The sequence below is a fragment of the Syngnathus leptorhynchus genome, chromosome 16 (assembly GCF_054491065.1).
Source record: "Syngnathus leptorhynchus isolate UIUO chromosome 16, UIUO_Slep, whole genome shotgun sequence".
In the NCBI taxonomy this organism is placed as follows: Eukaryota; Metazoa; Chordata; class Actinopteri; order Syngnathiformes; family Syngnathidae; genus Syngnathus; species Syngnathus leptorhynchus.
This window is the reverse complement of record NC_141210.1, coordinates 513570-528855: the sequence shown is the minus strand read 5'-3', so window position 1 is coordinate 528855 and position 15286 is coordinate 513570. Positions and strand designations below refer to the sequence as shown.

Below are 15286 nucleotides of genomic sequence, written 5' to 3'. Positions count from 1 at the left end.
TCCAAGAGAAGGGGTGCCTGCTGACTAAGAGGGAACTCCCAAAGATGAAGGACCAAGATCATGGAATTCCAAAAGAAACAAGACACACCAAACACAATGAATGAAATATATTAAATCCACTTTATTTGAGACTTGAAAAGTCTGGGGAAAAATAGAAATTCTTAAATTAAGAAGTGCAAAATAATCTAATCATCTCACATGAAAAGACATGTGGCTGTTGCTTGTCAATTGTTTTGACATTTGTCCTACTTGTTAATCATTATAATGGATTTCAAAATACAACACAAAAACGTTGAAAAATAACGGGGTCCCGTCTTGTAATTCAACAGTTTGCTGTTGTCGAATGGACTCCACGGACACATCGAATTGGACTGAAATACTCCACGGGCAAGCGTTTAGTGTTGAAGTTAGGATTTTCACACAGTGGCAGACTACCATTGATACTTAGAGAACATTTCAGTCTTCTTCCACACTGAGGCCTGTGTGTTTGTTTCTGTTGACCAAACTTGAAGGACGAATCTTTGGTGTTTTATTGGCCCCTGTTAGTCTAAAGTACAAAATACTGTAGCGGCATGAGAGGTGTGTGTGTGTGTGTGTGCGTGTTTTAGGTGTTTTTCGAGTCCTCCAGGGGGAAGGTGTCAACCCATTTCTGGGTGCGCTCCCGACACTGGTCCCAGTCGTACAGCGGGCGGTACTGGAAGTGGCGCAGCGCTTTGTCGGTGGCCACGGTGAAGGAGGTGATGGCCACGGCCAGGGTGTAGCTGTTGAGGAGGGGCGCAAAATGACACAAGGGCGTCAGGAGCCAGCGCAGGACGTCGTTGAGCACGGCCAGGAACCACAGCAGCGGCAGCGGCATGCGCACGCGGCGGAACTTGAAGGTGGACAGGAACAGCATGTTGAAGTTCTCGTAGCTCTCGTAGGGCGAGTCGTCGTAGCAGAAGAAGGCCTCGCCGCCGACGCTCTGCGGACGCTCGCGCAGGGCCCGGGCGGCCAGCACGTGCATCCACGCCACGTTGCCTGCGCAGAGCGGAGCGGAGCGGGGACGGCTTAGTCATTTCAATCACTCGACAAGCAGACAGAGGAGGCGCGTTGGCTATAAGTTGCCAGACGAACGTCCTCAGCGACCTCGCGCGTCTCTTCCCAGACTCACCGACGTAGACTCGCCCGTGCTCGGTGGTGTCGGGGACGCCGCCGACGATCAGGCCTCCCCTTTTGACGGCCAGCTTGTAGAAGTCTTTGATGAGCTCGTGGCCCTCGCCGTAGATGCCCGTGGGCCTCGAAGAGCACGTGCGCAAAGGCTCACCGCTGCGCACCTAGTGAGCCGGCCCAGAGTCACATTTGGGTCACATTTGGTGAATAGGCGCGAGTGACAATTGAGGACAATTGGAAGGCGCTACCTTTGTTCCATTGGCTTCAAGGACCATCTTTTCGGCCTTGGCCTTGCTCTTGGGGTAAGCCATGGTGTGCTTCACTCGGTAGGGCGTGTCTTCATTCCCCCTACGTAGACACATGAACGAGTCATTCCAAATGAGTGTTTGTAGTTGGTCTGAAACCACGACTTGACGATGAGTCAGTCTCGGTTCTTTGGATTTGGGGCAAATGAGTCAGTTGACCGAGAGGAGCGTTTAAGCGCATGAAGGCTATCAAGTACTACGCTCGCAGAATCGTTGCGTAACACAAGCGACCTGCCAGACGCGCTGGAAAGAAACATCACGGTGGAAAAAAGAAGTCAGTCGCGTAGATGACTCGAGGAAGAATAAACAGGGTAAAAAAACATTTCAGCAGCACCGAGAGGGGGAAAAAAAGATCCACCTCACTTTGAGGCGGAAAGAGTTTGGTCTACTTCTCTTGCCGATCGTTGTGATGCATCAGCATTTAGCCCTTCCGCCGCACGCAAATGGAACGAGCGGAACTCGTGTTAAAAAACATGTTTGGTACCATTGACAACGTTTGGAATTGAAATACAGCCAGCAACGGGATTGGCTCAAAGGTTCTACCTGACAAAGGCTTCTCTGTTCACGTTGGGTCCGATTACTTCCATGCTGCTGGTGTACAGGAGACTGCAGATGTTGTTGTCCACGCACGCGTTAATCACATTCTCCGTTCCTGACAGAGGAAAAGAAAACTCTTGGTCAATATGCAGCCGGGGGGGGACATAATTGAAGGGTTAGCACACTTACATGCCAGGGAAACTATTTCAAAAATGCAACAACAAAACCACACAGCCAAAGGTTACTCATCAAGTCTGGCATTGCTATTTCCTTCAGCTCTTGTCAAGTGCTGTGAATCAAGTTCCTAAAAACTTTTTGCGGTGCTGCATCCTGGCCCACTTACCTGTGACATTGACGGCATAAATGAGGCTTTCTGGGACCTTGTGCCAGACGTCCACCAGACTGGCGCTGTGGATGACCACGTGGGCGCCGCGGGATGCCTCCAGCACGCTGTCATAGTCCGTGATGTCGCCCTGGATGATGGTCACCTTGGTCCGCCCTGAGGGAGCAAACAGGAAGAAAGAAATTGAGTGGGTGAGTGAGTGAGTCCTTCTCACGTCCTATGACAACAAGAAAACATTTGCATGATAGTTGGTGAGGCCCAGGATGGTCTCTGGTTACGGGGGCCTCCAGCCTGAACAAAGCCTTTTTCCATTTCAGTGGATTCCACACCTTGTTCACGCTGCACTGACAGCGGAACGGCGCTTGTTGACGGATTGATCCGCTCAGCCAGCGCAGGGAAGCCAAGGTCCCCCCCCCCCACACACACACACACACACACACACACACACACACATGCGCTATCCCGTTGACGCAGGTGGTGACAGGCCAACGGGAAACGGCATGGGAGTGGGACATCCTGCACATCGCTGCACGGCCACCACGCAACACAGGCGCCGTGCCCTGTTGCTTGGACTTCAAAATAGCACATTTGTCACTTGTGTTAAGAGCGTGGAAATAATACCCAAATAAAATCACTATTATATCATGACAGTTCCGTTGCAGGTTTGATTGGTCGCTGGCCCAAAGTTTAAAGGTCAGAGCAGTGAGCAACTAGAGCAGTGAGTGCAAAGTGCAACACTAGAAAACATTACAAGCCTGCTTTTTAAATGATTCATAATGGAACATGATCTCATTTTCCACTGAATGGACCATGTGGAAAGAACAGAATTTGTTTTCAAGTTCATTTCAGCTTGATTTGTTTGAATGTTGAAATAAATGTCCACATGAGCCTCGCTCTTACCTGTTCCGAGCGCACTGAGTCCTGGTCCCGTGTGTTTGTCAAATACTCGAACCTCTGCCACCGCGTCTCCCTCGTGATCCAGCAGAACTCGCAGCAGGTGCCGACCTAGGAAGCCGCAGCCCCCGGTGATAAGGTACACGAGCCCGGAGCGGCGCTCTGACATGGTGACGTGCAGTCGGGTTCTGGCTTCAACTCAGTACGAGGAGGAACAGGCAGCCAGGCAAGCGGTTGCAGGAGGAGCAGCAGCAGCAGAAGCAGCAGAAGCAGCAGCCAATCCGCACCACCGAAGGGGTGGAGCATTCATTCATCCATTCATCCATTTATCATGAGAAATAAGATCCATATAAGATCCAAATGAGATCCGGTCCAAGTGCACAGATCATAGTCATATATGTGTGTGTGTGGTTTGTGCATGTGCACAACTCGTGTGGTATGTGTCTTTTATTTTTACACCCCTGCTGTGGACAGCATCTAAAAATATTGCAAAATGCCAGCGAAGAATACGATGAAAAAAAAGTATATATTTTTTTAATCTCAAACACGTATTTGAAATTCACAAAATGAATGAATGAATGAATGAATGAATGCATATTTTTGGCTATTTGGGCTCTAGGCTCCATATGGTACAGGGACTGTAGCTTGTCCACCAATCATAGAGCCTAGTTTGTTCTAAATTTGACCCTAATCTAATGCCACACCAATGGAGCTGGAGATCGGGTCAAAGTTCACTGGTGTTTGAAGGGCAACAAGCAAAAGTTGAACTTGATGTTTGGTCTCAGCTACCAAAACAAGTCAGACCTCTAGTGAAAATTCAATGTTTCATCTCAGCATTCCACCACATCCGAGTTTATTTAGCCGATGGCATGCTCAGTCAAACTGGCCCATTTCTCATTTGCTAAATAAGCAAATGGATAGAAGCTTTTTGTCTAGTTATCAAAATGGGTATTGCGGAATTTCTTTGAAAAATCATGACTTTTGTACTTGAATCCGTTTTTGACTTGAGCATGGTGTGTGACAACTTTTGCCACAGACACTTGAGAAGGGTTAGTGAAATCATGGCAATCAATCAAGCCTTTCAGACCACATTTGCCAACAACATAACCAAAGGCGTCATCACTGATTTCACCCATTTTCGGGTGACATTCCATAACTTCCTGTTGACATAACTGCAGCGCAGGTGCGTCACGTCAAGACAGGAAGCGGTCACGTTCAACTCCTTCCGGTTCGCCTTCCTTTTTCTTCCCGCACAGAGGAGCCAAATGTTTCTTTAAAAAATATTTTAATGCACCATTAATAAAGGGTCCAACTCATTAATACAAGATTGCAAATAATATTAAAACGAGGAAGAACCATACAAAATAAACGAGTTGAAGGTATGTACATGTGTCCTGGCGTGGATAGAGAGAACAAGGGACAGGGAGTGAGAGAGAGAGAGAGAGAGAGAGAGAGAAAGAGTCTATTTACAGCTCAGTGTGTTTCTACGAGAAACAAACACTTATTTACATCCATTTTCTTTTTTCATCACTTCAACCACGAAAGCAGAAAAAGACTTTTTGCTTATGTCTTTTTGCTACTCGATAGAAACTTTGAACAAGTCGCCTTTTTTGAAATATCCCGTCTGCAAAAAAATAACCTCTAGTTGCCCCCCCCCCCCTCCCATTTTTGTTTTTATAACCCAATGCAAAAAAAGTGCCTGCTAAAAACACTTGTGCAAACACACGGCGACAACAAAACCTGCAGGGGATTTGGCGTCAGAAATAAAAAAACAAAAAAGGAAACAATGGAAACAGCACCAGAATAATATTTGGAGAAAAAAAAACAACAACCCAACGACAACTAACTCAGGGAGAACAATCTGTTTTGGTTTGGAAGTGGCAGATAACTTGAAGATCCAGATAACGGGGACGCTTATTTGAGATAACAGTAACATATAATACGATCCAAAACAATCCCAAAGCAAGGAGGAAGCTTGTAGAACACAAGCGGAACAGACGTGTGGGATTAAAAGTTTTAAAACCCTGAATTTGTGTTGACTTCCTTGTGCGTGCGTGCTTGCGTGCTTGCTTGCTTGCTTGCGTGCTTGGGTGGATGCACCAAAAGTGCGAGTGGCAAGCGGCGAGAGCCTCAGTTGAGCGTGCCGCGACAGTTCTCGGTGCCGCACAAGCACGGGATTTTGTTCTCCTCCAGCGGGAACTTGTAGTCGTAGGTGATCTCCTCGTTGACGGCGATGGCCTGCTTGGAGTAGATGACGATCTTCTTCTGGGACTCGATGGTGATCACTTTGGCGTAGCAGTTGGGCTGAAATGGAAAGACGGTGGGTCGGCAAAGGTTTCTTCAAAAGCTTTCCGGTAACCGTACGTCTCCGCTTACAGTGCAGCAGTGGTTGATAAAGCGGGCCAGGTTCCCACACTTGGTGGCGTCGATGATGGTGTCGTGGTCCACTCGGAACAAGTAACTGCTGCCGATGCCCTGCTGGGCGTAGCGCTTCTCGCGATTGTCCGCCACCATCTACACACAAACATGACATGGCATTTGTGCTGGCTGGCTGGCTGACTCAGAAGCAGCCGGCTCACCTGTCTTATGTTCTGCCCCACGTACTCGATGACCATCTCGTCGGCAGCGATGGCCTCCATGGCGAAGAGACCCCACTCGTGAATTCTGCTGCGTCCGAATCGAAGCTTCTTCTTGCGGAACTAAATCGACACAAATATATCAAATTCAATATACGAATATACGAAATATAAAGAGTACAACTTTAAGACAAATCTCTCTCTCTCTCTTTTTTTTTTAATTTTTTTCTCACGCAAACTGTGTGCTAATTTCCTGCATGTGCTCACTAGCGCGGTTTGCGCAAGATTGTCGCCAGCAAAGACGTCACCTGCATCGTGGGTGTCTGGAAACGGGGCCACTTGCAGTGTGTGCGGTATTTGTCGAAAGTACCTTGAGCTGGTTGAGTTTGAGCAGGTCAGAGTCCATGACGGCTGGCGTGCCGATGACGGTGAGGAGGCGCCTCTGCTCCGACCGGCGCTCTGAAAGCACGCGGTTGGTGCCCTGGGAGAGAAGAAAGAAGAAAAAAAAAAATCGGTGAGATTACCAGTGGCCTTGAACTGGAGGAACGCTCAAGAACCTTGACCTCCAGCCAAGGAATTCAGTGAACTATAGATAAGAGGGCTGAGAACTATATTACGCAAGTGAAACGTTGTCTTCTCACACTCAAGACGTTTTAAGATAGCATGGCAGGCATGCGACTCATTCTAACATTACTTGTTGAAACGTCATTCACTCCCAACGCATTGAAAACAGTGCCTTACTGCCCTCTTGTGGCCAATAGGAAGAACTCCAAACCTTTTTGGGACGCAGCCATTATTGATGTGGGTTTGCTATTTGTGGCATTTTTGCTTGAGGTTATTTGACATTGCGTCAAGCTCGGGAGGCCCAAACTTACCGAGCTGTCCACATTCTCCACCTCCCGTATGACTTGCTCGGGCAGGTCCAAGTCCAGGTAGACGTCCTTCTCCTTGCGGCTGATGGCGTAGTAACCTTCGCTCCTGGCGCAGCCCGTCACGTGTTCGCGCAACTGCCCGTCGGCGTTCCTCTTCTTCCGTCGAGGGTTGGGCAAGTTGGTCAGTGCGGCTCAGCGTTAAGGTGGGTACGTCACAGCGTGAGCCTGACAAAGCCATCCGCTACGTGTGACGCGGCGCGACACGCAAACCGCAAAGGATATCGGTGTGCTGCACCCAGTGGGTGTCGTTGAGCCAGTCCGAGTTGTGGTCGTTCTGCAGCAGCTTCTCGTACGTAGTCTTCAGTAGCATCAGATCCTCGCCGTCCAGGCCGGAGTTCCAGATGTCGTACAGGATGGTCATCTGCTCAAATTCGCTGCGGTTCTCGTACTTGACGGCCGGAGGCTCGGGGGCCGCCGGCGCTTTGGCCGACGCCAAGCCGGCCTCCTGCAGGAAGAGACGTTCGCTCTTCCTCACGTCCTCCGCCGCCACCGCAGACTCCTCATCCGAGTCGGTGCTCGTCAGCTCGCCGGACTCCAGCTCCTCTACGTCCACGTCCTCTTCTGACTCCTGAACACAGCGAGGCAACATGACCACGGGTCTGCTTTTAGTACCGGTATCATCATCTCATGTAACAATCCCATCGCATTTTACACACGCACACACACAGACACACACACCTCTTGTTTGCGTTTCTTTTGTTTCATGGCTGGCGTCTCCTTGGCTTGCTTTGTGGGCAGGAGCTCCAGATTCTCCTTGTCTTTACTTCTCCTCTTTTTGCTCTTCTCAAGCTCCAGCGCTTTGCTGGCCTGTAACCTCTTTGTAGCAAACGTGGCGCTAGTCTGATTCGACTCCTCGGCGAGCAATCCCAAGTACTCTCCCGCGTCGCCTCTTGAGGGAAGGGCCTCGCCGATGACCTCCTCCGGCGCCTCCAAGACCCCGGAAATGGAGTTGAGGTCGGCCGGGAGCAGGACGGAGGACTCCTGCTTGGAGGTCTTCTTGGAGACAGGCGCTGCGGCGAGGACAGGCGCTCTACAGTAGTTGTGCTCCAAGAAGACCACCACGCTCTCCAAGCTCATGACGCGCAACAGAGCCTCCTGTGAGAAGAAACCGTCCTCCATCTTCTGCTCCTCGGCTTCGTCCGACGTCTCCGTCTCCTCCGAGTCTCCGGCGTCGGGGTCCATCTTCAGGGCCACGTCGGCCAGCACCGACAGGTCGGCGGCCGAGGCCAGCTGCAGCAAGCTGGACGCTCCCAGCTGCCTCAGCCCCTTCTCTTCGTCCTCGTCTTCTTCTCGAAGGGAAGAAGCGACGATGGCGCTTCGGGACTTTCCGCGGGCTCGCTTGCTGAGGGGAGACGACGGGGGGGCCTCCTCGAAAGCCATCCTGCACATGGAGGCGTGGTCCAGCGGGAGGTTCTGCACGGTGCGGCACACCATGACAGGGGGAGCAGAAGATTTGGGCGACTCTTTGCCCCGTTTTCCGGCCGCCTTGCTGGAGATCTGAGGGGCCAGCTTTTTGGAATCCTCCGAGTCCGTAGACCGCCCGCAGGGCGGAACGATGAGAGCGTTGGCCTGGCCCGGTTTGGAGGCAAAGGGCAGAAGCTGGATGCCGTGAGCGGGACGCGGGCCGGCGCCGACGCGACTGTCCAAAGGTCGGGCGGGCGAGAGCGCGTCGAGCGGCGTTTGCGAGGGCGACGGTGGCAAAGACGGCGACATATCTTTGCTTTCGTTCTCCTCGGTGGAGAAGGAGACGGTCTTTCGCCGCTTCTTGAGAGGGGGCACCAGGACCACGGGGGACGGAGGCCGAGGGTACGGCGGGGATGGCGCTCGCTTGGAGGGGAGTCCCGCTTTGGTGTCACCTGGAAGACATTAGATACTTTTGCACATTCCGTATGGACGTGGAGTTCCCATTGGCTGTCACAAAATGGACTTACCAAGTTTGAGCTCTGCCTTTGTAAGTATTTTCGCCCTAATAAGAGCACAAAAGCAAAAACAATCAGCCAAAAATGTGGTTTTTGCCGCAGAAAAAACAAACCAAAAAAAACATTGCCACACACCTGCCGTCTTTTCCCAGCAACGTGCTGTCCACGGTGGACTCATCCATGGTGTCGCTGTCAGGCATCTCCCCTTCCTCCTCTGAGGACGACGATGAGGACGCCTCGGAGGAAGAGCCCTCGGAGGAGGAGGAGAGGCTCTCGTCGTCGCTGTCGGCGCTGAGGGCGTCATCTATAAAAAAGCAAAAGGCTTTTGAGAAGGTGGCCTTTTCTATATTCTGTGCATGTGTTTCTCTCGCAAGTTGCGGGATCCGTTATTTACCATCAGACTTGTCACTCGCCTCCACTTCCCCCTCATCCTAATTCCAAAAAATAAAAAGTTCTTCAGAAAAGTGAACCGAAACGCCACCACGCATGTCGGCGGGTCGCCACAGAACCTTATCAGAGGAGGAGCCGTCAGACGTCTCTTCTCCCTCGCTGTCCAGCTCCCAAGGTTTCCGACTCCTGGGCTTCTTTTTCCTTCTCTTGTTGTCTCGTCCCGCTCGGCCGGCGTCCGGCACCGTCCCGTTGGCGCCTGAGAACCAGACAAGAGTCAAAGTGTCAGACGGCCCCGCCCAACCCCGCTTCCCGATGCGACGCGACACGAGGTGGGCGAACCTTCGTCGTCATCAGGCGGCGTCGACGGGCGCGGTCTTTTCGTGTCTCCTTCCGTGAGCTCTTGAGGTTCTTTCCTCTTTACCTGTGTTTAAAAAGAAAAAAATAATGCAATTCTCGATCATATTTGGAACTTTCTTGTCATTTGTTGCATTGTGCCTGACCTTAAAAGAAGGTAGCCTGAGTGCTCCACGCAGGGCAAAGCCCTCCACGCCGCCACTTTTGGCCCAGTCCACCAGAGACATTAAGGGCTCCCGAGGACGGTTCACTTTCTCCTCTTTTTTCTCCTCGTCGCGCATGGCCGACATTGTTTGGAATGGCTGAGGAAAAACAAAAACAATTTCATCGAGAGCCAAAAAAAACTTGCTCAAAACGCAGTAGGCGAGTGGGATACTCGCTAACCTTAGCCTTGGTTTCCTTTCGGTCCCACCACTCGTCAAATGTGGCGAAAGCAATGTTCTCCACCATCTTGCGGTTCAGGTCCCTCTGCATGATGCTCTTCATCTCCTGGATGAGCGTGGCCAGCGCCATTTGCACGGTGGCTTCGTGAGGATTGTCCGAGTTGACGGGTACCTCCTCGGCGGCGGCGGCCGCGGGGGTCTGGTACTCGCCGTCCTCGCCGGGCGGCACCGTGTCGTAGGCGGGCGGCGGCGGCGGCATGTAGGAGGGATAGTGCGTGGCCACCATCGGCGACGACCACGCCGGAGGCGGGAGGTGCGAAGCTATCTGGGTGCCGTGCGGGTCGGTGTAAGGGTAGGGAAGCATGTGGGGCGGCATATAGCGGTGGTCCTGCTCGTAGTGCGCCGCCGCCGCCCCGCTCCCCTCTTGTTCCATGAAGGGGTGCTGCAGCGAGTGCAGGTGGTAGGACGAGTAGTCTCCCGTGGCAGCCTCGCTCGGCGTGCCGTTGGAAGAGGAGGCGCGCATCTGGTGCAGCCGACTGAGCATGTGCGTGTGCATCTGGAAGGACATGGGCGCCCCGCCGGTGTACTGGTTCATCAGTTCCATTGAGCTGGCATAGTCGTACATGTGGTGGGACATGGGCGGAGGAGGGTACTCTGGGTGCAGGTCCATGTGGGGGGGCGGCGGAATTCCCGGAGGTGGGGGCGGCTGCAGGGAGTAGCCCGGCGGCGGCGGCAAGTGGGGTGGGTAAGAGGGGATGGGCGGGTGCACGGAGCTACCAAAGTGCTGCGTTGATTCCGAGACGGGCGACGACGAGGGGTCCGCCTGCGACGGCACGGCCGCCTGGGAGGACGACGGCGAGGAGCAGGAAGTGACGGAAGGCCGGTGGGCGGTGACCGTCGTGATGGACACCTCGCCCTCCTCCTCCTCCTCCGAGATTTCCATGTCTTCTCCTGAGGAACGAGGGGAGGACTGAAAGAAGATATAGATGTTTAATAATTGGAATGGGTGAGGAGTTAAACATGTCCATTGGTTCAAGAAGTGACTTTTCAGCATTGGCACAGTGACTGCTACTTTGCTTCAGCGTCTGTGTCAGCTGAAATGTCTGCTCTCTGAGAGTGAAGGAAAAAAAAAAAAAAAAAACCCTTGCACTAGCAGATGATGGAGCGCTTACCTGACTCTGCCCATTGTAAGGCGGCGTGCGGGCCCCTGTCCTTTTTTGATCGTCGGCGCTCGCGTCCCGCGTTGACTCGTCTGCGACGGCGTCCGTCTCGGCTGGGTCGAGCGGCGGCGGGGGCTCATCCGGGAGCGGGACGCGAGGCGAAGAAGAGGGCGGGGGAGCCGGCGGCTCGGCGGGACTTTTCCGACCGTCGGCGCCTTTTCCTCGTTTCCTGAGGCCGTCTCGGTCGCGCTCCCCTTTAGCCTCGTCGTCGCCCGTCTGGTTGGCGCGATGGCGCTCACCCCCGGCGCTGCCCGCTCGCCCTTTTTTTGTCAAGCGTTCACCCCTCTGCTTATCTTCTTCCTCTTCTTCGTCAGAAGCGAGGAAGGAGAATTTGGCCTTCTGCTCCTTGAGGAGCATCTCAATGCGAGAGTCCAGGCTGCTGCCGTGGTAGGCGAACGGTAAGCTTTCGTTGGTGGAGTCCGGCTCCGGAGAGCCAGAACCGCGTGGGCGACCCGCTGGTGAGCTAGCGGAGGCGGCAGGGTGTTGGGGGAGGGAGGTGGAAGAAGGGGAAGTGGATAAGGAGGCGCCGGAGGAACGGGAAGGGGACAAAGGTGGCGGCGGTGGTGTTTTGGGAGGGATCGGCGGCGTGCTGGGACGGCGTTTGGGCTTTGTCCACTGCTCCTCTCGAGCGGGACTTTCCTGGTTGAAATCAAGCGCTCCCAGCGTCTCTGCCACAGCGGCAGCGATGACAGATGCCGGTGGCAGCGGCGGAGGGGGAGGCGGCGGCAGGGCACCCGCCAAAGGTGCCGGAGCCCTCTCGGGGAGGCGAGCGGACGCATCCGACGATCCCTGAGGAGGCGCCGGGGCAGGATCTTTGGATGCGGAATACGAAGAGTAGGACGAGGGTGGCGGGGACATGCTGTTGGAGGAGGAGCGGTGCGAGTTGGAATTGTATCTGGGGTCCGAGTTGCCGGAGTGGTCGCCGTCCCGCTCGCGCTCTCTGTCCCGGTCTCGGTCCCTGTCGCGGCTGCTCTTCCTGCGGCTGCCGTGGTGGTTGTGCGAGTGGTGGTGGTTCCGGTGCCGCTGGTGTCCGTGTTCACGCGAGCCCACGCTGTCGCGTCGGTATCCCCGCTCGTCTCGACGCTCGTCTCGACGCTCCGAGTGATGGTGCGAGTGATGGGAATGGTACTTGGATGAGTTGCCGTCCTGCTGGTGATGGTAAGACGCCCGCCTGGAGGAGACGCCGCCCGCTGTCCCGTAGCGCCCTCCCGAGTCTCTGTCTCGCTCGGTCACGAGAGGCTGGTCGTACTGCGACCCCAGAAGCGGCGGGGGCATGGTGGAGTGGTGCGCCACGTGAGGACCGCCGGGTCCTCCCGCATTGGGATACGGCGGATAGCAGGGCGGCTCGTTGGGACGGTACGAAGCGGGCGGAAGATACCCGGGACGACCTCGGTGGTACAAGGAAGGTTCGTGAGCGTCCTCGGAGTAGCGGGACACTTTGAATCCTCCGCCGACCGCGGTTCCCGAATAGCCAGACTCCTGAGAGAACGGCGTCCCGGATCTGGAGCTGTAAGGTGTTCCGCTCTGAGAGGACGCCGAGGACCCCGAGGTGTAGCCGCCCGTCACGGACGACGACGGGGGCGTGTCCAGGCGCTGCTCGCCGAAACCGGTATCCGCCGAGCCGGGAGTGACGTTTCCGGACTTGAGCGCCTGCTGAACGCCCGCCGCCAACACTGCCAACTCGCTGGAGAGCCGCCGCCGGACATCAGAAGACTGCGCGGACAGGAATGACGGGTGAGCGTTTGGAAATGAAATCTACTTGATATGCCGATGGTGACGGTTACCACATCAGGCTGCTGCTGCGTGGGGGTTTGCGGTGCCAGGCAGTCAACTAAGGCCTTGCCCCCCAAGGGCACCGTCTGGGGCGTGTAGGAGCCGTTCACGATCAGGTCGTAATACTTTTGCCTCTGCTGGCCTGCAGACAAAAAAAATAGGTCACTTTTTTCTTTCTCCTCGCATTCCAGTATTAATGAAGGAGGGATTGGTTTCACACTGTCACGTAACAATGATTGACTGCACCATTTCCATCTGTTGCCAACTCACCTTTGATGTCCAGCTGCGCGTGGATGATGTTACCCATGACCGAGGTGTTGTGCAGCTGCTTGACGGTGTCCTTGGCCCCGCGTGTGCTGGTGAACAACACCCGAGCCAGGCCCAGGTGCTTTCTGGTCTTGGGGTGGAACAGGATCTCCATCTCCTCTACCTCGCCAAACTTGGCGCACATCTCGGCCAAGAAGGGCTCCTTGATGTTGTCGTTGAGCCGGGCAAAGGTCACCTCCTTGAGGGGGATCGGACCCACATAGAAGTCGTCCAGCTGTGGATCGAGCGGAGAAAAAAAAAACGCGGAGATGACGCATCGGAATGAGCCGTGCGTCGAGGTGTGCGGAGGTCTCCTCACCTTAAACTTTGGCACCGGCAGGACCATCTCTGTATACCTGGACCATAATCTGCGGGGTCTTGGGTCTCGCACTTCGCCCACAGGCGGGAATCCAGAATCCTGGTGACATTTTGTACACATGAGGTAATGGCGTGAGTGCAACATCTTTCCAAGGCTATGAGGGTTGAATCACGTATTCTCTAGATGGTATAACTGGGTCTATGGTACGGATTTGAACTCATTCGTCCAATTGCGACACCCGGTGCTCCGAGTCGCTCGGCTAAAACCACAGGGCGTCTTGTTCAGTCAAATAGAGCTGCAGCCTACCCTGCTGACTATGGGTGAAAGCCACAACCTGGCCTGGACTTGTCCCCAGTCAATCGCGGGGCAGATATGGAGACAAACAACCATACAAACTTAGCCGAATGCCTCCTGTAATTGTAGAACCGTGCACACTGCAACGCAATTGCTTTTGGTCACACCACATGTGACATTTTAAGAAAAAAAAAAAAAAAAAGGACACTCACAGGCACGCTGAAATGCACTCCATCGTATCTGTAGATCTTTTGTGCGACCCGTCTGATGGCCGGGTCCTGGACCAGTTTGAAGCTCTTCCACTGCAAACTCACAGCCTTTTGTGTGTCTGCACCACTGTCTGGATCCATCCTACAGCTGCCAAAACACATTTGTTTACATGGCACGTAGGGATCGAAAAGAACACAAGCAAATATGGACGCAAGTTTGGCAAGCTAACGTTAAACAACTCGTGCTGCAGGTAGAAAAACAAACAAACCCGAGAAGGACACGCTTGAAGCATGAATAGTAACTGCTTGTGTATCGTAAATAAATACGGAGGAAAACATAAAAGAAGATATATGGCTGACGTCCGCCGCTCCGGATAAGACGCTGTCAAAACAATGAACGAGTTACGTCACAGAGCACTAGTTTAGTTCAGCTAGCTATGCTAACATGCTAACACGCAGCAACACATCGCCACCTGGTTGACCTATTCGCACAAAATATTCGTTCGAAAAGAACAAAACTAGAATCGGGTTGTTAATCGGGTCATAAATATCATATTATGGGCGATACGAGTGCTTCAGATCGGCGGTACATTTCTTAGCTTTTTTGGGGGTGTGCTAATGCTAAGGCAAGTTATCGCGACCGTCAGCTAGCGCTTACTTAGCATCAATTTAGGGAGCCAAACCAGTCATATTTGTCGATACCATATTATAAACAGCGGATGTCGTCTCTAAGTCTTTCCGGGACTGAAGGCTTTAGTTTCCGGCTAAAAATGCAAGATTCCCAGCTCCGTTAGTCCCAGAGCGCGCTCATCCAAGAGTAGCAGCCCGCCCGCCGACAGGCCCGCCCGGGCAACAAGAAAAACACAGTCCACCCACCAAAACACAAACGGGACAGCTCCGAGACTCACGCTCACGCCAAAGTAGCGGGCCCAAAAGATGCCGCTAACATTCCGGTTGATAGTCGAGGCAAACGCAAGCCCCCGCGGAGCACTGAAGAGTTGTTTTGAGTCTCTAAATGCCTAATATTATGGAGAGAGCGGCCATCGCGCAACAAACCTGAAAGCCTCGCCTGTTCTCCATCTGAGTAGGCAAACGCGGCAAACAGCTTCTCATACGCACTTTCCACTCAAAATAAAGATGAAAACGGACATTTATCTGGCCGGTTAGTGACAATCAACTGTTATCTATAATCAGATTTTATACGAGTGATTTTTATATTATTTTGACCAATTGTTTTCACATCAATTAAAACACGATCGAATCTGCGTTTTTAGATTGGACAAGCGCTTGGCTTAAAGCTGCTAAACAAGTCAAGCGCCCTCTGATGGCTATTTGCTAGAATTGATTGCATTTGCGTTTTCAACCGATTTGAGGCGGCCTTTC

General features: G+C 53.3%; 2 protein-coding genes across 9 annotated transcripts; both read right to left on the bottom strand.

Annotated features, from left to right (window-relative positions):
• Nucleotides 1-101: 101 nt before the first annotated feature.
• hsd3b7 (hydroxy-delta-5-steroid dehydrogenase, 3 beta- and steroid delta-isomerase) lies at nt 102-3515 on the bottom strand. Its single transcript, XM_085934037.1, has 6 exons — nt 3235-3515; nt 2335-2490; nt 1998-2106; nt 1398-1497; nt 1151-1313; nt 102-1017 (listed from the first exon to the last, which is right to left on the bottom strand). Exons 1-6 carry the CDS (start codon nt 3395-3397, stop codon nt 605-607), a joined length of 1104 nt encoding a protein of 367 aa, XP_085790163.1. The 5' UTR covers nt 3398-3515; the 3' UTR covers nt 102-604.
• Nucleotides 3516-4523: 1008 nt separating this feature from the next.
• setd1a (SET domain containing 1A, histone lysine methyltransferase) lies at nt 4524-15155 on the bottom strand. 8 transcript variants are annotated; one of them, XM_085934165.1, is made up of 20 exons: nt 14960-15155; nt 13907-14051; nt 13401-13499; nt 13046-13316; nt 12787-12917; nt 10955-12715; nt 9784-10752; nt 9546-9701; nt 9385-9466; nt 9165-9301; nt 9050-9086; nt 8791-8959; nt 8668-8702; nt 7415-8592; nt 6959-7304; nt 6680-6861; nt 6175-6285; nt 5808-5927; nt 5605-5742; nt 4524-5532 (listed from the first exon to the last, which is right to left on the bottom strand). In XM_085934165.1, the coding sequence occupies exons 2-20, from the start codon at nt 14042-14044 to the stop codon at nt 5359-5361; spliced, it is 6234 nt and encodes a 2077-aa protein (XP_085790291.1). In that variant the 5' UTR covers nt 14045-14051; nt 14960-15155; the 3' UTR covers nt 4524-5358. The 8 variants fall into 8 exon arrangements, with proteins under 8 accessions (XP_085790291.1, XP_085790290.1, XP_085790296.1 ...); XM_085934164.1 differs by lacking the exon at nt 14960-15155 and adding an exon at nt 14780-14947; XM_085934170.1 differs by lacking the exon at nt 14960-15155 and adding an exon at nt 14780-14947 and having other exon boundaries at nt 7415-8580.
• Nucleotides 15156-15286: the final 131 nt, after the last annotated feature.

What these genes read in the sequence shown, in the direction of transcription:
- hsd3b7 (XM_085934037.1), bottom strand. Translation starts at nt 3,397, where the DNA reads ATGTCAGAGCGCCGCTCCGGGCTCGTGTACCTTATCACCGGGGGCTGC. An exon ending in ACTCAGTGCGCTCGGAACAG is followed by an intron (nt 2,491 to 3,234) that starts GTAAGAGCGAGG and finishes TTGCTCCCTCAG; the next exon opens with GGCGGACCAAGGTGACCATC. An exon ending in AACAGAGAAGCCTTTGTCAG is followed by an intron (nt 1,498 to 1,997) that starts GTAGAACCTTTG and finishes GTGTCTACGTAG; the next exon opens with GGGGAATGAAGACACGCCCT.
- setd1a (XM_085934162.1), bottom strand. Translation starts at nt 14,065, where the DNA reads ATGTGTTTTGGCAGCTGTAGGATGGATCCAGACAGTGGTGCAGACACA. An exon ending in GGCGAGTGACAAGTCTGATG is followed by an intron (nt 8,960 to 9,049) that starts GTAAATAACGGA and finishes GCTTTTTTATAG; the next exon opens with ATGACGCCCTCAGCGCCGAC. An exon ending in TTGCTGGGAAAAGACGGCAG is followed by an intron (nt 8,703 to 8,790) that starts GTGTGTGGCAAT and finishes TGCTCTTATTAG; the next exon opens with GGCGAAAATACTTACAAAGG.